Raw genomic sequence first — 21,451 nt, 5'->3', positions numbered from 1 at the left:
GTTCTCCGGCTTCCTCCCACAGTCCAAAAACATGTCAGGTTAATTGGTCTTTCTAAAATTCTCCCTAGGTGTGAGTGTGTGTGTGAATGGTTGTTTGTCCTGTCTGTTTTCTGTGTTGCCCTGCGACAGACTGGCGACCTGTCCAGGGTGAAGCCCACCTCTCGCCCGGAACGCAGCTGGAGATAGGCACCAGCAACCCTCCTAACCCCATTAGGGACAAGGGGGAACAGAAAATGGATGGATGGATTTAAGTTGGCTTACTTTAACAAATTTTATAGTATAAAGTGAACAACTGTTAAGTTTGATAAGTTTTAGCCAACTATCGGATGTCTGTTTAAATCAAACCTGGTTGGATGTACGCTCTTTTAAGAGGATAAGCTGCAATAATGTTTCCCATTGTAATTGGCTGAACAAACAGAAACACAGTTTAAGCCGGAACTAATATTTTCAGCAATAAAAAATTATTAAACAAACATTAAATGAAGGAATCTGGGAATGTAAGCTCTTGTTAAATGTAATTTAGATCAGTTATTGCAAAGACTGCAAACCTTGTAAGAAACTTGCGATACAAAGGCTGTTTATCTTAGAAGTGTTGACTAAAAACAATCTGATGCAAAAGCTGATGACGACCCTGCAAGACGTGAATCCCAGAGTGAGAGGGATCAGACTCTCATCTCAAAGTGGGCTGCATGGTCTGACTGAGAACATCACCAGAGACGTCATCAAGGTAAGCCCAGCCATCTTTCTTCATTTAGTAAGAATTACTGATAGGTACGACAAATACAGAAAACCAGTTTTTCCAGCCAAAGTCTTAATGTATGAAGACAAAGTAAAAAAAAAACTTTCTAAAAAAATCTTTCTAAATAAGGAGATAAAAATGGGTCTCCAACAACTGAAAATTTTTCACAAAAAGAAAACACAAATGTTAAATCATTGCATCAAATCCTAAGAAGAGTCTCTGAAAACAAAAAGAATTAATGTATTGCAATGGTCTAGTTAAAGTCCAGACTTAACCTGAATAAAGCATTGTGGTTGAAAGTGAAGAGAGTCCTGAGCAGAAAGTCATGTTTGAAAATTTAAATGAGACACATTGTAAAGAAGATTGGAACAAATATAATCAATAATAGTGTGTTTTTCAACCTAATATTTGCTCCCAAATGTAGTAGAAGTGAAACTTTGAATATAAATATCCCTCTAAATGCACTTAAGCCAATAATGGACTGTTGAAACTTTGAGGAAAGAGATGTTTTTTAAAACTGATGTGCTGCCTTATATCATGTTCTCATATAGGGGGCGCCACAATCGTTCAAAGAGGTGATTGACGTCAGTTCAGGTGATCCCCAGAGAACAGGACTGAAACCCATCTCATTTGTTCGCCAGGTGAGTTTTTTCATATTCCTTAAATTGATTCAGATAAAAATCCCTTTTAAATTCACTCCTAATGTGAACAATCCCAAAAGCATATATCTTATAACATATTTAGGAGCTCTAATGATAAATATCACTTGGCCATCACAAGCCCTGATCTTAGTGCCATAGAAATTAGGCACAGCTGAAAAAGTGTGCTTGAATAAGACAAGCTGACTCAGTCACATCAGTTTGTCAGGAGGAATGGACCAAAAGTCCAGCAAAACGATCATGAGAAGCTTCTGGAAGGACACCTAGAGTCATGTAGTGTAGAAGAGAAAAAAAGAGAAGATTTACTCTTGACTTTGATGAAAGAAGCAAAATATTGTTTGAAAAACAATCTTCTTACTTTGGTATTAATCAAACAAAATTAATTTCGGCATTCCTAATTGAGAATAATGGAATGTGTGACAATAAGAAAATAATTCTTTTTTTAAACAACATCAACATCAATATCAACATCAACATCATGCATATGGAATATTTTCCTGCTTGAGTTCCTCTTTGAGTCTGATGCCATTTTCTAGGTCCTGGCGGTGTGTTTGTGCCCTGAACTGCTGAGTGATGAACATTTTCCTCTGGATGTCAGGCTAAGAGCCCAGAAGCTCCTGGAGGCTTGTGATGGTGAAAGTGTGGGTGAGGATTTGAAAAACAAAACCATTTTACTTCACATTTATTAAACCCAAATTTTACTGAGCTTCCTTCCTTGTGCTTTTGAAGTGAAACTGATTTGCCCATCATTTACAGTAACTATCTAAAGCAGGCTTTAAAAGCTCTAAGTGCTGCAACTAAATATCTAAAAGTTAAAACACAGAAAAATAAAGAAAACTACTTAAATTAGACTTTTAATGTACTCCATATTAAGAAAAAAATAATCAATTCAGCAAGTTTATAAAGGCAGATTTATTTTTGTTGCTTTTGATTGTCTTTGTGTCTCCATCTCTCTTAGCTGCCAGAGATCAAATAACAATTAGTTTTATTTTCACCATATTGCAGCTATTGCAACTTCTAATACATGATCAGATGCAACTACCGAACAATAAAAAATGTCATACTTTTTACATATATACAGTATAAGTACATACATGTAAATAAATTGTACATGTATAAAACAACAAAACAAAAACTGTTTGCAGTATTATCAATCTTCAGTAGCCGCAAAAAAGCCTCATTATTACACAGAATATGGATAAAGTTTTAAACATTTCTCTAATATTCTGTTTAATGAGTTAACTGATTGTTTATTATGATCTTTAGGCTCCTACACTGCCTCCTCTGGACTGCCTCACATCAGACAAACTATTGCCGAGTTCATCATGAAAAGAGACAAAGGTGTTCCTGCTTATGCTAAAAACATTTTTATATCCTCTGGAGCTCAGAGAGCCCTGATGGTAAGACAAAGATTGTTTTTTAAAGAACTTTAAAATGATATTGTAACAACCAAACCCTTGGTTGAAGAAGAGCTGAGCTTCTGCAATTTTATTAATATTTGCCCACATCTGAAAAATGGTACATTTGCAAATTCTACTAGTGTGGTTCCAGAAATGAGGAATGGAAACTACCTCAAAAGGAATTTAATTATTATGAAGAAAAACAAAGTAAAAAGATCAGGCTATAATATATATCAGTCAAACTTTCCTATTTCCAAGTCAGAAACTTCTGCTTCTCTATGAAGGAAATTAAAAGTACCTGACCAATCCCGAGTTATTAAAATCGAAGTAACAAAATAGCATTTAGATTAAATTCAGATGGGAGAATAAAGTTTGTCTTTGTGTTTTAAGGTAATAGTAAAGCTGCTGTCCGGAGGGGAAGGGCGATTTCAGACTGGCGTGTTGATCCCTCAGCCCTGTCCACACACACTGCTTCCTCTGCTAGATGAGGCCGGGGTGCTGGCCGTGCCTTACCGGCTGATAGAGGAGGAAAACTGGGCTGTCGACATGAATGAGCTGGAAAGAGCTCTAACAACCTCCAGAGGGCGCTGCAAGCCCAGAGCACTCTACATAAGCAACCCAGGAAACCCCACAGGCAGGCCTGCACACTTCACTGCATGTAAGCCAAATTCAGCTCGTTATCAACCCGGATGAAGCTGCTGTTTTCTGTTTTCAGGACATTTGCAGGACAGGAAGTCCATGGAGAAAGTGATTGAGTTTGTAGCAGCTGAGAGACTCCTTCTGCTGATTGATGAGGTGATGATAAAATGTCTCCTCAGAATCAGGAGAATATTTTGAGCTGTTCTGTTCTTCCTTCTAGGTCTACCAAGACAGTGTTTATGCACCGAACAGAGAGTTTATTTCGTATAAGAAGGTTCTGTTTGAGATGGACGAACATCTGAGAGACACTGTGGAGATGGTCTCCTTCCACTCTTTATCCTGCGCCTGTGTAGCAGAGTGAGTTTCTCTTCCTTTCCTCATTAGTTGAAGTCAGATCTCAGTAAAATATTGGGAATGATCAGAATTGACTTAAAAACTGGTATGGAGTTTTGAGACAAACTCAATCCATCTTTCTTTTTACACAAATGGTTTCTTTTAATTTATATTTGATAGTTATTTTTAAAATCTTTATTTTATGGGATTGAATGAAAAATATATTAATGAAGAAGTATAGTATTGTCATAAACAAACAGTAATTTATGGATTATTATTATTACGAAAAGAAAAGATTTTTCTTATTCAGATCTGAAAATAAATTTGAATACTTCTCCTTTAAAAATATTAATATTGGTGACAAAATGAAAATATTATGCATAATGCAGTTTCATAAGTACAGGTGCCACAATTTAAAAATAAAAAAAGCCTATAAAATGGAATGACATGATTATGGCTTATGGACAAAAGCTTTATTCAAATCTTATAATGTCACTGTGTTTTAATTTTTACTTTAGTTTTACCTTTTAAAAATTGAGAAATAAATAGTTGTAATATTTTGTTAAATTTTTTTATTTGTTTTTTATGTTTCATGGTTTTGAAAACTGCATATTATGTTAACACTGGTAATGGAAAATAATGATATAATCTTCAAACAATGCTATTTCAGTTATCTATTTGATTTCTTTTCTTTTAGAGGATACATGAGAAATAAGCAGTAATGACATTAAATTGAAATGAAATGAAATTCAATATTTTATAATTTGATAATCTAAATTGGCCAAAATAGCCTTCATTAACAAAGTTGTTTTCTTTTAACAATTCTACCTTTACTGGCTAAGAAATCACAAGTTCATGCTGATTTAATTTCGTTTTAGAAATTGATAATGTGACAGTTTTTTTGTATGCACAAGTTGAGAATTAAATGAGTTCCTGGAGGATTTTCATGTTTTCTGAGCTCTAATTTCCATTAATCATCCTCCTGGCGATCTGTGTGTAGGTGTGGCCTCAGAGCAGGATACATGGAGGTGGTCAACATGGACCCAGGAGTGATGCATTTTGTTGATACCCTGCTCTGTACTGACATCAATGCACCAGTCACAGGACAGCTTGCACTGGATCTCATGCTCAGCCCACCCAGTCCGGGTGACCCTTCATATAACACATTCGTTCATGTAAGAGCAAAACCAAAGCCTCAACAGCAACTAGTGTTTTTCATTTTCTTATATTCTTATATTGGATGATGTTTTCTTGGAAGGACACTCTCCTGACTCGAGTCACTCTGGCCCAAAATTCTCAGCGGGCTCTGAAGCTGCTGAATGATCTACCGGGAATGAGCTGCCGCCCAGCGATGGGGGGAATCTATCTCTACCCACATCTGGATCTACCAGCTGAGATCAAGGAGCAAGCCAATGTTGTTAAATAAATTTAATGACATTTAATTTCATTACATTTTGCTAATCCCACTAATAAAGAGAAAATAAGGTGTAGAATTCATAACTGATATAAAAAAAACAACAACACAGAAGAATATGATTAAACAGTATTTCACACAAAATAGCCATCTATAAATTGACTGCAGACACTTTAGTTGAAAATTTTAAAAACATGCTGTGGTTTTCCTTGTAGATGCTGTCTTTGTCTTATGTTGCAAACTTAACTTTTTGTTGTAATTTTGTTTTCAGACGTTGGGACTGGAAGCAGATGTGTTGTACTGCCAGATGTTACTGGAGGAGGAGGATTTGATCATAGGTGTAGGAGATGATGGAACAAGTGGCAGCCATCATCTCAGGTAGGAAAGAAGATGAGACAAAACCCTGCTGATCTGGAACCAGATAATGTGTGCAAAATACTATGATTTATAATCTCTCTGTTTCCTTTAGATTATGTATTCTGGTTCCGCCTGACACGTTGGAGGAGGTTTTGTCTCGCCTCTCTTCCTTCCACCTTCGCCTTTATGACAAAAAACTTAACAGAATTGCATAGGACAAAGCTGAGAAGCAACAGGCTGTCACCAGTAGAGGAAATACACCAAAGCCACATCAGACAAGCAGAAAGATCATATTTAAATGATATTTGTTTTCTTTTCTGACATTTTAGAATGATACTAGAAAAAGCTTTTATTGAAGGAGAAATGTATTTACCATTTTATCAGTCAGAAAAATCTGGATCCTTTTTAAAATTACTCTTGGGTTTAGCTTCCATGTCAAAACTCAATGCATACGTGAATTGCTTTTCAGACTTGCTTGAATTGTGATAACAAGAACAGTAGCTGTTTTAAGAATTTCACTGTTATGAAGCCTAGGCGTAAATTCAATGTGGAAGACTCTTTTAGCCCCACCTGCATCATCCAGCCGGAACTTCCGGCTCATCACCGTTGATTGCTCAACGCCGGTCCAAGACTCGTCACGTCCAATCACCGTCCAAGCCCCAGCTGATAAGGACAGCCATCCATGGCGTCGTGCGCTTTCCAGCAGAGCTCAACCCACCTCCACCCCTTCACCTCCACTCGCTCAGCATCAGGCCACATCCTTCATCGCCTCCACCACCAGTGCCGGGTCCCGGGGGGATGACGTTCCTCTCAGCATACGGAATGCTCATCCAAGCCCATCGCAAAGTTTGCGATGATCAATGTCCTTAGCCGGGGCCCAGGCGCCAAAGATTTAAATCATATTGTCATTAAACTTTTCTAATGGTTACCCTTTGTCTGTCTGAGTCTCTACAGATTGAAATAAAATAACGCTTATGTGAATAAAAACACAACAGGAGAAAATGCAAATATTTATGTAGTTTTTACTGCCCCTAAACTTTCTATTCACCTGATAAGTAAATTTGGTAGTTGGTTGTTTTTGTAATTTTCAAAATGTCTATTCCATTCTACTGACATCCACTCAAGTATTTTGTTGTATGATGCACTGATATTTTCTAAACAGGTTGAAAATCAAAATTTGCTAAGTTTTAAACAGTAAGTACATGAAAAATATTGGGCTTACAGCTTTTATTTGTAAGTTTTAAAATTATTTGTTTGGTGCTTTTATTGTCTCGTACTACAAAAAGACAAAAGTTATTGTAATTATTTTTGGACATACATTGAACAAAGTGGCTGAAATATATCTAACACATATCTAATAAATGGCTGAAACATCAGCAAAGAGTTAAAGAAAAACACTTGGATTCACACTGTGTGATACAGTAAAAAGTACTTAATTGCAAAATTGAAGATACTTTGTCTATTATTGTGGAGAAACTGCAAGACATGAAAAAGCCAGAGTAAAGAACTGTAGGATTTGCTAGGAGCCTCTGTATGAATCTGTAAAATTTGTGAGAAAGTAAACAACTGATTAATAAAATTCAACAAGGAAATAAAACTTTAAGGTTTTACATAAGCTCGATAAAAATCTATTTCATGAAGTTGTACTAAAATATACAACTAAATAAAATTCTTCCAATTATGGGTTTTACAAACAACAAGAGGTTCTGCCTTCCTGAACACCCGCCTCCTTCCAGTCCAGCTGGGCGCGTCGCCCTGTTCCTCAGTCAGATGAACCAAGATGAGCTCCATGAAGGAGGTGAACCCGAGGGTCCTTGGGATTAGAGACCCTGTGAGCCTGCAGAGCCTGGCTGCACGAATCACTGAGCAGATCGCACAGGTGAGTCATTAGCAGCTCCAACAGCTCCAACATTAAGTCAGCTCTAACCCTGACTTAATGACTTGTTCAAGCACAGAAAAAATATCTATGTACCCTACAAAAGAATAAAATATTGAACACTGTAGAACAAATGTAAGACAGCTCTAGGCATATGAGGTAAAAACTGAATATGTGGGTTCATCATTCATTGACTGAAGTTTAAAGAGAGGTGAAAGTTAAACTGAAGCCATAACTGTTTAAAACAGTTCTTTGTCTGATAGCTCCATGGTTAAATTTTAATCAAACCACCTTCTTGGAGGTTCATGTTTAACATTAACACTTTTTAGAGGAGCAAAGCACATTCAGTTATTTATTCAGTTACATGTTTGGTCATAATGCAGAGCTTTTTTTTTTTTCTTTGAAGAAAAGTAAACATAGCATATTAGTCAGTGTTATTTTGTAAGCTATTAGATCTTCATGGATTTTCATCTATAAAAATTTTAAATGCCTTTAACTTTGTTCTGGAAATAGTAAATGGAGTTAAGTGAAACCATTAACCTGCATATTACTGAATAATAGGAGTTTTCATTTTGAAATGTATTCCTATTTATCAAATTGAATGACCATTCAGGTTTTGTATAGTTTTTTTTTTCTATTGGTGTTTTTGTTGCACAAATTAAAATATATGCTAAAAATCAAACACAAATTCAATCAGTGAATCTGTGTTTATTTCTTAACTACCCTTTCTCACAGAGACTTAGATATATATCTTCTATCTGGTCACTGAAAATTAATGGCAATTAATTATTAAGGTCATAAATCACTCCATTAATTAAAGTTTTACATAGGGGTGTGTATATATAGTCTATAGGATTGTATAGTGGACAGGACATGTATATAGAAAGTTTAGCCTAGCATTTGAAGTCCTTTCGAAACACTAAAGTGGAAAGTCATAATTCTTCAAGGACAGCAATTAAGATATGAATCTTGTTAGTTTATGGTCTGGCACAAAACCATAATATTATCAGAGTTCAAAGACAGGTGAGATGAGATGTTACTGATTGTGATGTTTAATGAGTTGTGGAGTTGTGCAACTTAGTTTCTTTCCTTCATATTTAACCTAGATACTTTCTACCTGCATGTTTTATTTTGATACAATCCAGCTTAATCACATGGAGTTGGAGGGTAGGGAGCAGCATACACTGTCATAGAGTTTGTGAAAAGTTTGGCACGTTTCCTCTCAGGGGGAGCAGAAACCTTTTCAGAGGGTGATCGATGTCAGCTCTGGGGATCCCCACAGGGCCGGGATGCCGCCCCTTTCATTTGCTCGCCAGGTTGGTACTCAGCATTTAGTTTTATAATGTATTTCACAGTTTTCCTGAGCTTGTCTTTACAGCCTGTCACCTTCTGTTTGCTTTATCAGGTCTTGGCAGCCTGTTTGTACCCCGAGCTCCTGAAGGAAAGCAGTTTTCCTGTGGATGTTCATCAGAGGGCAGAGAAGCTGCTGGGTGCCTGTAATGGAGGCACTGTTGGTAGGGTAAAATATATTTATCTCATGTGATATATTTCTAGCAGTTTCTGCTTTAAAAGCTGATCGATTTGACCATGGCAGGCTCCTACTCTGCCTCCTCCTGTGGGCTACCCCAAATACAGAAATCTGTAGCTGAGTTCATCACAAGGAGAGATGGTGGTGTGGCTTCAGATCCAGAGGACATCATCTTCTCCAGTGGTTCCCAGAGGACCTTAAAGGTATGACAGTTGGAACTGGAATAGGCAAGATACCTCATGATGCAACTTTAGATGTTTTATTCTGTTATTTATGGCTGCGTTTAGCTGGTTCTGCACTTGCTGTCCAGTGGACAGGGGCCCACTCAGACAGGTATGCTGACCCCACTCCCATGTCCACACACCCTGCCAATGCTGCTGGACGAGGTGGGGGTCAAACTGGTGCCATACAGACTGCTGGAAGAGGGAGGTTGGGCCCTAGACCTGGAGGAGCTGCACCGAGCCCTGAAGGCCGCCAGGAGGCACTGTGAGCCCAGAGCTATTTACATCAGTAACCCAGGAAACCCCACAGGTACACGTTTTAGACAGATAAAATAGCAGCACCAAATAACTTTTGGTTTAGCTAGAACCAAAGTTATTTTCATGCTGGGAGATTCACTTTTAAAATTTTAATTAACTATTTTCCCTAATTTTATTTCATTGAAGCAAATGAAAAGTATTTTGTTCTGTTAGGTCATGTACAAGACCTAAAAACCATAGAAGAAGTGATTCGTTTTGCTGCATCAGAGCGACTCGTTCTGTTAGTAGAAGAGGTAAGTACACCCGAACAGGCAAATTATTTGTCTTACTAATAAAATTTTGGCTCTTTTCTTTCATCCTCTCGCATTATTGTAGGTGTATCAGGACAGTGTGTTTGGACAGGACAAGAAGTTTCTTTCATACAAAAAAGTCCTGTTTGAGATGGGAGCATCCTACTCAGAGAGAGTGGAGATGGTGTCGTTCCATTCAATATCGGCAGGCACAATAGGAGAGTGAGTGTGACCAGTAGTTCAACAAGAACACGAATGCATTTCTGCTTAAGTGACTTTATGGTTATTGAGAAAGTTTTTCCTTTAATCAGATAATAACACTCTATGTGTTCTCCTATGTTTTGTTTTAGTATTTTTAGTTGATTAGTCAGTAAAGTTCCAGTGTATGGAGAAATAGTGAGTTTTTTTGCTATTAAAGTGTCAAAATTGGGTTTCTGGAAGGATAAATACCTTTAAAACATCTAAGTGTGTATGTGTGGTCCTGTATGTGCCTGTGCCCTGGACTTGAAACCTGAGTTTTTTTGTTGTTATTCTTTTTTATGGTTAGTTGTTTAGTAAATTATATTTATGACTATTAATATAATATATATATTAATATAATATAAAAGGTGAACCTTTTCTGACTTGCAATTCTTCTGTTTAGGTGTGGTTTGAGAGGAGGCTATATGGAGGTCATCAACATGGACCTGCTGGTCAAAAACTTTTTAACGAGCATGCAGGGTCCTTTCAGCCCACCAGTGTTACCAAAGTTGGCACTGGAAATCATGGTCAATCCACCATCACCTGGTGATGCTTCATATGAAGTATTTACCAAGGTAAGGAGAACACTTGAAAATATTTTAAAATACATATTTTTGAGGGTATGCAGTGTTTGGACACATAAGACATATAAGATGCTCATTCATCACAACTGGGTTTGGAATAGATTGAGTGGACTCAACATCATCCATAGACTACTGAGAAATGAATGGGATACGTCTAAAATATGGGTGTAATTTCTCTTCTATATGTATCTATGTTTCTTGATGTCTTTATTCATTAAAGGAAATTCTTCAGAAAGTGGAAACTCTCACCCAAAACGCTCAACGAGCATGTGAGTTTCTAAACGGCGTTCCAGGGATGAGCTGCCAGCAGGTGATGGGTGGAATCTTCCTTTATCCTCGTCTGCATTTACCTGCTGAAATAATACAAGAAGCTAAGGTCAGCTTCAAACAAACAAAAAAAGTTAAATATGTTACCAAAAACTCAATAGACCCAGCCTTCCATACTTTTTTTTTCTAGCAATACATTAATAATTGTTAAGTCTCTTTGCTATATGACAGAGATCAGGGCTGCGGGCTGATGTTCTGTACTGTAAGAAGTTACTGGAGGAGGAAGGTGTTTGTTTGGGTCCAGGCTCTGAGAACGGACATGACGATGAAAACTATCACATTAGGTGAGGACAAAATATTTCGGATCATTAGCTTGTTTATGTTAGACTTACATGACTTGCATTTTTAATTAACTCCAGTTTTCAAAGACCTTGTTAAATCTGGTTTCTGATCTTCCAAAGTGTATTTTTCCTTTTAAGTTTTATTTTTGAACTAATAAACATAAAACATGTAGATTTCAGTCATGTGGAGTTTGTCTATCTGCTAACATTTTCTAAATATTATTTCTGTTTGTTTTTTAGACTCTGTATTTCAGCTCCAGCTGCAGTTCTCGAAGACGTCCTGAAACGTCTTCGGTCTTTTCACCTGCGGATCCAGGACAGACATCACTGACAGAGATCCAAAGGATACAAACTCCGCAGAGAAAAAACAGCTAAACAAAAAACATCCTAAAATCGCTTTGAATTTTAAACCTGATAAACAATACTTGAACAGAGTGAAGAAAACCTAATTTTAATTAAAGCGTGCTGTACTGCAGGTCCTGCGGTTAAAGATCACTGCTTCAGTATCTGTCTTTCTCTCTTCTTTGTCTCTCTCAGCCTCCATCCAGTCGCAGCAGCCAGATGCTCATGTAACATAATAAAGCATCTATAGAATGTTTTATTATGTTAACAAAGAGTTGTCGAGTCAGACTGTGTTTAACATTTATTATTTTAATCTTAACATGAATGTCTTGGGTTTGACAAATTGCAAAAAAAAAAAAAAAACAGTGAAAAGCCTTGATTTGCCCTGTATAGTGAACTCGTTTTATAAGAATTTTTGGAAATAAATTGGTATCAGTTATTGTTGAGCAATTTGTTTATTACAAAAAAAAAATAGAAAAATATTTTAATCTGACAGTTTAATTTACCTGTGTATAAATAGATCTAACATTATTTTATATAGCATTTTTTTGCAGTAATTTACTATTTAAATTTTTCAACAGAAGCATCGAAAAGTAAGCCAATGAATGAAGGTGTCAAGTTTTTTTTATGAAGTAGGTTTAAAATAGCAGTGAAATGCTCAACTTATACTTCCTGAACACCCGCCCCCTGAGAGTGGTGCTGGGATCGTCGCCCTGATCGCCAGTCAGACGACAGAGAATTAAAAAATAGAATCTAATAGATGTGAAGTAACGCTGCTACACACTCATTTACAGTAGGTGGCGGTATGCACCTTAAAGTTGCTTGTGATCCGCCATAATAGAAAAGAAGAAGAAGAAGAACAGACGACAGAGATGAGATCTGTGCTGGAGGTAAACCGAAGGGTCCGGGGGATCAGAGACCCAGTGAACCTGCAGAGTCTAGCTGCACAGATCTCACAGCAGATTGCACAGGTGAGTCATCATAAGTTAGGCTACAACATAAACTAAAACTGCCTTAAACTTCTCATTTCCTGTTTAGCAAAATAATCAAAAAATTCTAAAATCTTACTTACATTTAAAAATTATTTTTTGGATTGATGTCTTATTTGTTTCCTTGTAATAAAAATGTTTAGCATCAAATTACTGACTTTAGATTTCGAATATATTTAGCAGCTGTTTAGAGGTCAACTTATATTTAGCTTCTGAAACATAACTTCAGAAGCTTATGTTTCATAGGATTTGCGCAAAGTTGAAAAAATAATCAGTTTCCCTTCATATTTCAAATACCACCTTAGTCAGGGTTCAGTAGTTGATTGTAGAAAGTGGTTGAAATTGAGCTGTGACCTGGCGCAGTCCGAAAAGCCGTTTGTTAAGCAGCTTCCTGGTTAATCTTTAAATCAAGTCTTTGGCTTGAAGTTTGTTCTTTATTTTAACTATAACTAGAAGACACTGCACGAATGCAGAAGCTTTATGGCTAAGGCAGTTGAACATATAAATGACCCTTGGATGTTTTAATTTTAGAAGGGTGACTTATACTATTTATCTTTCCTCTTCTGAGACGTCCTTTGGTTCCTGGTGACCTCTGGAAGTAAAGAGGTGATCCCCAACCCTGTTTTCTTAGGTAGCTCAAACATTTCTTCACAGCTAAACCTGACTTCTTCAAATTCTTGATCGCTTGAGAAATGATTGGGACTTCTGCAATCTTACTAGCAGAAGTTTGCCAGACTGTAAGCCAAGACTTACATCACTCAAATAGGATTTCAGTTGCTAAAATTTTACATACAGTTATATATTGTTTTCCCCCTTCTTCCCTCTCAGGGCGAGCAGAAAGCTTTTACAAAGGTGATTGATCTTAGCTCCTGTGATCCCCACCGGACAGGGATGCAACCCATCTCATTTGTTCGACAGGTTAGTTTTAAACATTCTCTTCTTGCCGATTTTCTTCTCTGCACTGACTCATGGAGCATGCCCGACACTGCTGCCTCCTGCTTTCTTTCTCAGGTCTTATCAATGTGTTGTTATCCGGAGCTCCTCAAAGAAGAAAGCTTTCCTCTGGACGTCAAACAGAAGACACAGAAGCTTCTGGAAGCCTGTAATGGAGGCAGCATTGGTGAGAACAGCATTCCAGATGAGGTTGGAGTTTTACACACAATCCTACTTTTATTGACAGGGTTTTTTCCTCAGAGTGAAGGGTAGATAACTTACAACTGTAATGGGCTTCAAAAAATAAATGTTTAACAACTAAATTATTAGGATTACAGCAATTCTCTTGAAAATGATCTCTAATTGGTTTGGTTTTGAGCTTTGTCTCTCCAACCTTAAAATCCTGGTCTAGGTTTGGTATTGACTCGGTCTTGGATTAGGTGGTTTTGACCACAGCTTTCCGTTGTGACAGAAAACTCATATCATTGCGGACAGTGACAAAATATGTCCCTGTATAACATACAGTGTATATTCCAGTTCACAAAAGGGTTGAATCTTAGTTATTTGGATGTTTTCACATCCAAATTTCTCCCTATAGTCTACTGTTTCAGATGTTTTTGTTAAGAAACAACTCAAAACGTTTTTGCCACATTATGCAAATCTACTATTTTCCTAAGTACATTGGATTTTCCCCCTGATCTAAGTATTAGTTAGTTTAATGAGTGCTGTCAAAGCTTCCTACATTGGCAAAATTAAGTAAATAAAATTTTTTGTCATTTAATTGGAAAAATAAAATGGAAATGCGTAAATAATGAATCCCTCAAATTAAATTGACGGCAATGCCTAGAATAAATCGACAAAACAGTCTTATTAAAGCAGCATATATCTATGAAACCTTTAGACTTCTTTGCTCAAATGGTTTGCCAATTTTCCTACAATAGGTTCATATTCTTCCTCTACTGCTGGGTTACCGCCAATCCGAAGATCTGTTGCTGAGTTTCTCACAAGAAGAGATGGTGGGATAAATTCTAATCCAGAGGACATCATCTTCTCCAGTGGCTCACAGAAGACTTTGGCGGTATGATAACTAGAGCTAGAGATGAGAGGTTACCTCATCTGATGACATGCTATGCTGAATTTTTTAAAATGTTTTATTTAGATGATGATACGTTTGCTGTCACATGAGGATGGACAGACTCAGACTGGTGTGTTGGCCCCCCTGCCATGTCCACACACATTACCCATGCTGCTGGATGAAAGGGGGGTGAAACTGGTGCCCTACAGGCTGTTGGAGAACCGAGGATGGGCCTTAGACCTGGAAGAGCTGCACCGAGCCCTAATGACAGCTAGGAGGCAGTGTGATCCCAGAGCCATTTACATCAGCAACCCGGGAAACCCAACAGGTGCAAAACACACATATAGTGTAGTGACAGCAAAATGAATAGAATTACTAAAGCTTTATTATTTTTTTTTTTAATTAAAGAGCATAAAATGCGATGTGTAAATTTGCAGATTTTAGAAATGTAGACATTATCCACAGAAAAACCTGACTCTTCTCCATTCAAAATAGAAAGTCCTTCAAGCAAAGCTCCACCAGGTTCTATTTGTTGGTTCTATGTAGCACTTATTGCTTTTGGTTCAGTCACTGGATGCATAATGTTTAATATGTTTCTCATATCCAAGTGTTTCTTTTGGTTAAATTAGACATCAACTCTGAACTAAGTTATGTAACATTATAAAGTACAGTACAGACCAAAGGTTTGGATACACCTTCTCACTGAATTCAATTAGAAAGTGTGTCCAGACTTTTGGTCTGTACTGTATGTCTTTAATTCAAAATAACACTGACACGTAGTCAAACAAGTTGAGGCAATCTAAAATCAGAATCCTGATTTGAGGGTAGAAATCTAATCTGTCATCAAAGACTAAGTAAATGTCTTTCATTGTTTTGTCAGGTCATGTGCAAGACAGAGAAACAATAGAAAAAATTATTCATTTTGCAGCATCGGAGCGACTTGTTTTGCTTGTTGAAGAGGTAAATACATTCTGCACAGACAAATTTCTGTGTTTATTAGTTTTTTTAATTAAAATTTTTGCTTTCTTTCTGAATTATTGCACCATTTTAGGTTTACCAGGACAGTGTGTTTGGACAGGACAAAGAGTTTCTCTCATATAAAAAGGTCCTGTTTGAGATGGGAGTTTCCTACTCAGAGAAAGTGGAGATGGCGTCATTCCACTCAATATCGACAGCCATAATGGGAGAGTGAGCATTACAACTGTTATTTCAGGGGTCTGGACTATAACTAAACTTCTGTTTTGTGATGACTTACACAAAATATGATGCTTTTTATGACAGTTTTAAAGAAACAAGGTGCATTTCTGTTAAAAGAAGTGTCGATTTAAGTAGTCTTTGAAGTGTGAAAAAGGCTCTTCAAAACAGTCTCAAAACCCTTTATATTGCAAAAATTATGCGAGACACAAAAAAACAGTTTTACATAAATTAAGAGAACAATAGCAATATTGTTTAGATAGTAAAACAAAAACAACTGACTGGATTTCTGCAGTTCAAAAAAGGTTTCAGTGCAACTTCACTATTGTTATCACAAAAAAGTAGCTTTTGTGTTTCCATTTTAGAAAACATACAGCACAAGATTTCTTTAAACACATACATTTTTATAAAAACTAAACAGTATTAACATTTGAAGACTTTGTTTAACTGTTAACTCTGGGTTTTATTTATATTGATTTATGTTTTATAGAATGACTTTTCTACCTGTTTTTCTAATTATTATTGCTGTCATCTTTCCTCATATTTTTACTGCTTCTTGAGATATTGTTGGTTCTGACATTGCTAATCCTGTACTGTGTAGGTGTGGTCTGAGAGGAGGCTATATGGAGTTAATCAACTTGGATCCGGCAGTGAAAAAGTTTTTATTCCATCCTTCATGCAGTCCTTCCATTTTACCACAGCTGGCTATGGAGATCATGGCCAATCCTCCTGCACCTGGAGATGCTTCGTATGAAAAATTCACACAGGTACAAAGACAAAAGCAAATTTACTGCTCCCTATAAAATTGTCTTGAAAAATAAATTGCATCCACATTCAGTGAAAGTATGATCATATTCTCTTAATAATTAGATTTTTTATGAGCATAAAACAAGTTTCTCAAAACTTATGCTCTGAGTTATTATTGAGGACTCCAGTTTTGCCATGTTAAATGTTTTCTACCATTTATAATCATATTTTGGGGTGTTAATGAAATATTATTGACAGGCTGTGGTCAAAGCATAGCGAGATTAAAGTACCACAACACCTTTCTAACTGCAAATTTGTGAATCACTAAGCACCAGGAGCAGATAAATTTGGACTTTCCTCTTTTTCTTGTTTTCTAGCATATGTAGAATAATTTTTTTCTTACACAGGAGGTTCTTCTGAGAGCAGAAACACTCTCCCAGAATGCAGGACGAGCATGCAAGCTTCTGAATGCCTTACCAGGAATGAGCTGCCAGCCGGCGATGGGAGGAGTTTTCCTTTATCCTCGTCTGCATTTACCTGCTGAAATCATTGAAGAGGCTAAGGTCAGCTGAAACCGACTAAAGGAATAACAATGACATACTGGAAGCCTATCAAGCTTTATGACTTGTGTTTTCAGAAGTTACAACTGTCAGCAGATGTTCTGTACTGTCAGAGGTTACTGGAGGAAGAAGGTATTTGTTTGGGGCCTGGCTGTGAAAACGGACACAATGATGAAAACTTTCACATCAGGTAAGAAGAGATAGAGATCTACTGTTTGTTCATATATTACAAATATTGCATACTTTATAAATATTGCAATGACTAAATCCCATTGTGATAAATTTTAGTGGAAGAGGTAAAATTAAAACGTGTAATTTGTTTTTGTTCTTTTGATAATTAATGAGTCAGACATGACTAAAGTAGTTTGTTCCTCATGCATGTCTGTATATTTCTAAATGTCTCAATTTGTTTTTCCTCTCAGACTTTGTGTTTTAGCGCCTCCTGCTGTCCTGGAGGATGTCCTGACACGTCTTTGTTCTTTTCACCGTCATCTCCTCAACAGACCTGACTGATGAAATTTGAAGGATACCAAGAGAAAAATAATCTTTTAAAACTTTCATTAAAAAAGGGTTCCAAAACTATGGAAAACATGAAAACCCTGCTATCAATATTTTCAGATGCACATGTTATATTAATGAGGTAATTATCTCATACAATAAAATCAGCCCTTTTGTCACTGTGAGGCATTTGTCTTGGGGAACAAATAAAATTGTCCACTAAGATTTACTTTTAAAGAATAAATAAACACAACTTAAATTTTAAATTGTAGAATCATAATTGTTTTATTTTAAAGAAACACTCAATGTAAAGGCAAAATAAATAACAACAACATATTGTTCTCCTCTGGGAGGAGACTCCAGGGCAAGTCCTGCTTACGCTTGAGGAACATTTTATCCCTTCTCACTTGGAAACATCCCAGAGTCACCCAGGATGAGCCCCAGAGTGTTGCCAGGAAAATGTTTGGGATTCCCCCCCAGAACCTCTTACTCTTCTGACCCAATATTGGATATGCAAAAAAACAGTGAATTGTTGGTTGGACAGAACATCTCTGCAGGCAATGGCTTCAATGCATACAGCCCAGTAATGCAAAAAAAGTTATAGTTTCTGGCCTAGAAATTGAATGTGGTGTTATATGTCATATTCACCACCAGATGTCACTGTAAACTTGGATTTTCGCCAAGCAGATTTCACAGAAGCTGGAGTTTTGCTAGTGAGACGTGTGTCTACTTCATGGGTGTTTTATTATGCAAGTTTATATGACTTTGTTCTATTAAAAACCTCAAATGCATGTATTTTTGAATTATGTTTTAATTACTAGGCATGCATGCAATGCTCAACAATGCAAAAAGCTAAAGTGGCTGAATTAGAAGGTGGAGTTGGCTTTGTTTCAATCCGGAGGGTCTGGAGTCCTGGAGCCCAGCCCAGTGAGTGAATAAGTGAATTTCAGACCACAGGCCATCGGCTGCTTGCTCATTATTGAACGATGCATTAAATCCTCAGCTGTAAATAATGTGACCGCTGCTGTGCAGGACTCAGGGCAATCCACAGGAAGTAGGGTCCTTTCTTTCTCTTGCTCCTCTTTATCATTCATCACTATCCTCTCACTGTGAATGGAGTTCAGATTTGCAAATGCTACCTAATTATTCCACTCCAGTAGCTCTGGGAAAATGAGTGAGAGGGGTAATCATTCCTCAAAAGCAAAGCCCAACAATTCCCACTTCCCCCACCTTTTTCCACACCGCCTGAGCTAAGGCAGCCACAGACGAGGCAGGAGGAAACCGCAGCAAAACCTCAGAGGTTCTACGTTTACGCACAATCAGCACATTTGCACAACAGACAAACAAGGTACTAAATAAACAGCTTACATTTCCATATCTTCTCATTGCAGAGAGCTGTTATTATGAATAAATTATGAGTTTAATAAATGTCTGCCCTTCTGTCATTAAATAATTAGGTTCTTTCACAAAACACTTCAATCTGGGGCTAAGAGCCCTTTTCACTGTCTCATTGAGCTTTCTGCAATAGCATACGGGGTTCCATCTAAAGCAGCCTTCTGGCAAAAAGCCAGGTACATGTTGGGCAGCTCACCAGTACATCCCAGGGTAACACAGAGACACACAGGAAAGACACACATGATTAAAAATGAACTCACACTTGAACCTAAGAGCAACTTGGAGAAGCCATTTAACCTAACCCTGATGTTTATGCAGTATGGGAGAAAGCCAGGAGAAACCTGATGCATGGAAAGGACCAACATGCAAACTCCATGGAAAAAGACTGAAGCTGGGATTTGAATGAGCAACTTTCTGTCACTAGGAAACAGTGCTATCAACTTCACCACCATGGAGTCCATAACTAAGAATTACAGAAATAAAAAAAATAAAATGAAGAAAGATAACCAGCAATTCTGACTGATGATGTACAATTGTAACCAGGCTTTTACATACTCTGAACAAAAAGACACATGTTTTTCTTCATTAAATCAGACTAAACTTCTCTCCGTTTTGTATAGTTAAAATTACCAGTTATTTCTATTTGCTAAGTGCCACAATAATAAGAGAATATGGCAGAAATTCAATTATCGTTTTTATTAGATAACAGAATCAGCTTTTCTCAAATCCATAAAGAAGAAAGGAAAACTGCTTATCTCCTCTCAAAGGCACAATTATTAACAAAGGCTCGGTGGATAAAAATAATAAACATAAATAATAAATAAGTGGCAAGTGTGGTCAAGTGTGGCAGCATCTAATATTAATGGAGCAATCTCAAAATCTTCAACAATAAGTATACAAAGCTATTAAAACTCTATAAAGCAGAGATGACTTGCACTTAGCATTTAATTACATTTGGACTGTCTGTAGGCGCACAGAGGAAACTCAGACTGAGGTAACAATTAGCAGCATGGAGACAGTGGGATAATTTGGCTTGATACAAGAACATCTGTGTTTCTTTGAGCTTAACATGAAAAGGACTTCTGAACAGAATAGATCTCAGACAGGAAAAGAAACAATGAAAATGAAAGAGCATGACAGCATCAATTTTGCACAATCATTCATAAAGAATAGGAATTGGTGATCAATGATGAAAATTATTATCGGTTTTACTCATATTTTATCTTTAGTAATTATTGTGTTTTAGAGCCAGTGTCCAAAAGAAACTGATACATTGTTGCAGACTTCTTCTTTGTGTACCATTGTTGCTATGAAACAACCATCATCTGGATTCCACTTAATTTTGCCATATGTGCTTCGTCTGGTTTCATAAATGCAATTCGATCCTCATGCTAATCCAATCTCCATCACAACTGCCTGCCTGTTTATTTGGCCATCTGCCTGCTAATTAGGCTGCTTTTATTTCCACAGCAGAGAGAAATTCATGTACTACAGCTCTTATTGTTCACCTTAATGTAAACATGATGTGCTGAAGGTGACAAGGATCAAACCTAAATCGGGGATATATTTTTGTCCTTCAGCACACAATCTGTCAGGATGTTTACTGAGGAGACCCAGCAGGATAAACTCCTTCAATTTTTTTTTAATCAATCTCACAAAAGCAGACAGATGAAAGGAGTTTTGATCCTTAGAGTCATAGATTTGCACCAGTTTGATCACAATTTGTTGCAGAAAGATGAGAAAGCAAAAATTGGTAAAAGCTGTCCTGCAGGTGTGTAACAACACAGCCTTTTGTAGCTGGATTAACAGTGAGGATGAAAGTTGAGGCAGAATAAAATGGAAACAGCAAAGGTTTATTCTTCAAACAAAGCATCAGGAACAAAACCACAAGTGGAATTGCATCCTTAAATACTTCCAGGCGTGAAGGACCAAACCACTTTTAAATCACAGGGGATCTCAATTTACCAATTTCCACCTATATAAATAAAATACCTTTTACCAAATACAAGCACATTTGTATTTATTTTTTTATAAATATTTTATGTTTTATCCTTACACTATAACACCATTATGAAACACCACAAAAAAAGAAACAAAAACAACCCATAAACAATTCCCCCCCACACATTATTCCAAGGCTTCTGCCAGAACCTATATAAATGGCGTCTGAAGCCCCTCGGAAGTATTTGTTCAAACACCCTGGAGAGAACATGGAAAAGACAGGTGAGTCACTCCGTCTTAGCACCTCCACACTTAACAGATTACACAAACAATTGTTCAAGCTTTACAAACCTGTAGCATTTTGCTCTGAGTAACAATTATCCTCCCTTCACAAGCAACATTGTCTGTGGTTTACACTTGTCCCTATGCAAATAACCAGTAATGAATAAATGAGTTAGAGAAATTGCTTATGTAGGATAAAGAGTGAGATAAACAGCTGGAATAAGGTCTAGAGTAGATCAAGGATGTTAGTGTCGGTTTGGTCTGTTGTGGTGATGAAGGAGCTCAGCCAAAAAGCTCTCTATTTAATGGATCATTTGCTTTCCTATCCTCACCTGTGCTTATAAGGTAT

The 21,451-nt window shown here is 37.0% G+C and overlaps 4 protein-coding genes across 5 annotated transcripts in view; all 4 read left to right on the top strand.

Annotated features, from left to right (window-relative positions):
• The first annotated feature begins 610 nt into the window (after positions 1-610).
• Positions 611-6,063, top strand: LOC122838255 (alanine aminotransferase 2-like). Its single transcript, XM_044128761.1, has 11 exons — positions 611-727; positions 1,291-1,380; positions 1,935-2,043; positions 2,665-2,798; positions 3,189-3,432; positions 3,514-3,593; positions 3,658-3,794; positions 4,771-4,945; positions 5,029-5,184; positions 5,456-5,562; positions 5,654-6,063. The coding sequence occupies exons 1-11, from the start codon at positions 611-613 to the stop codon at positions 5,754-5,756; spliced, it is 1,452 nt and encodes a 483-aa protein (XP_043984696.1). The 3' UTR covers positions 5,757-6,063.
• A 444-nt stretch (positions 6,064-6,507) lies between these two features.
• On the top strand, positions 6,508-11,641 carry LOC122838253 (alanine aminotransferase 2-like). Of its 2 annotated transcripts, XM_044128757.1 has the most exons (11): positions 6,508-7,420; positions 8,644-8,733; positions 8,823-8,931; positions 9,012-9,148; positions 9,233-9,476; positions 9,638-9,717; positions 9,800-9,936; positions 10,358-10,529; positions 10,759-10,914; positions 11,037-11,149; positions 11,387-11,641. In XM_044128757.1, the coding sequence occupies exons 1-11, from the start codon at positions 7,322-7,324 to the stop codon at positions 11,475-11,477; spliced, it is 1,428 nt and encodes a 475-aa protein (XP_043984692.1). In that variant the 5' UTR covers positions 6,508-7,321; the 3' UTR covers positions 11,478-11,641. The 2 variants fall into 2 exon arrangements, with proteins under 2 accessions (XP_043984692.1, XP_043984693.1); XM_044128758.1 differs by lacking the exons at positions 6,508-7,420; positions 8,644-8,733 and having other exon boundaries at positions 8,843-8,931; positions 9,053-9,148.
• Positions 11,642-12,336: 695 nt separating this feature from the next.
• LOC122838254 (alanine aminotransferase 2-like) lies at positions 12,337-18,279 on the top strand. The gene is made up of 11 exons (XM_044128760.1): positions 12,337-12,459; positions 13,306-13,395; positions 13,489-13,597; positions 14,352-14,488; positions 14,570-14,813; positions 15,366-15,445; positions 15,537-15,673; positions 16,281-16,446; positions 16,834-16,989; positions 17,064-17,176; positions 17,409-18,279. Exons 1-11 carry the CDS (start codon positions 12,361-12,363, stop codon positions 17,497-17,499), a joined length of 1,422 nt encoding a protein of 473 aa, XP_043984695.1. The 5' UTR covers positions 12,337-12,360; the 3' UTR covers positions 17,500-18,279.
• A 3,103-nt stretch (positions 18,280-21,382) lies between these two features.
• The window catches only part of adcyap1r1b (adenylate cyclase activating polypeptide 1b (pituitary) receptor type I), a 48,228-nt gene continuing 48,159 nt past the window's right edge, over positions 21,383-21,451 (top strand). The window contains exon 1 of the mRNA XM_044128894.1: positions 21,383-21,447. The gene's annotated coding sequence lies outside the window, so the exon portion shown is untranslated. The remainder of the gene's footprint in view (positions 21,448-21,451) is intronic.

The sequence above is a fragment of the Gambusia affinis genome, linkage group LG10, assembly GCF_019740435.1.
Source record: "Gambusia affinis linkage group LG10, SWU_Gaff_1.0, whole genome shotgun sequence".
Taxonomy (NCBI): Eukaryota; Metazoa; Chordata; class Actinopteri; order Cyprinodontiformes; family Poeciliidae; genus Gambusia; species Gambusia affinis.
Note: the sequence above shows the minus strand (reverse complement) of the source record. Positions and strands in the feature narration are given on the sequence as shown.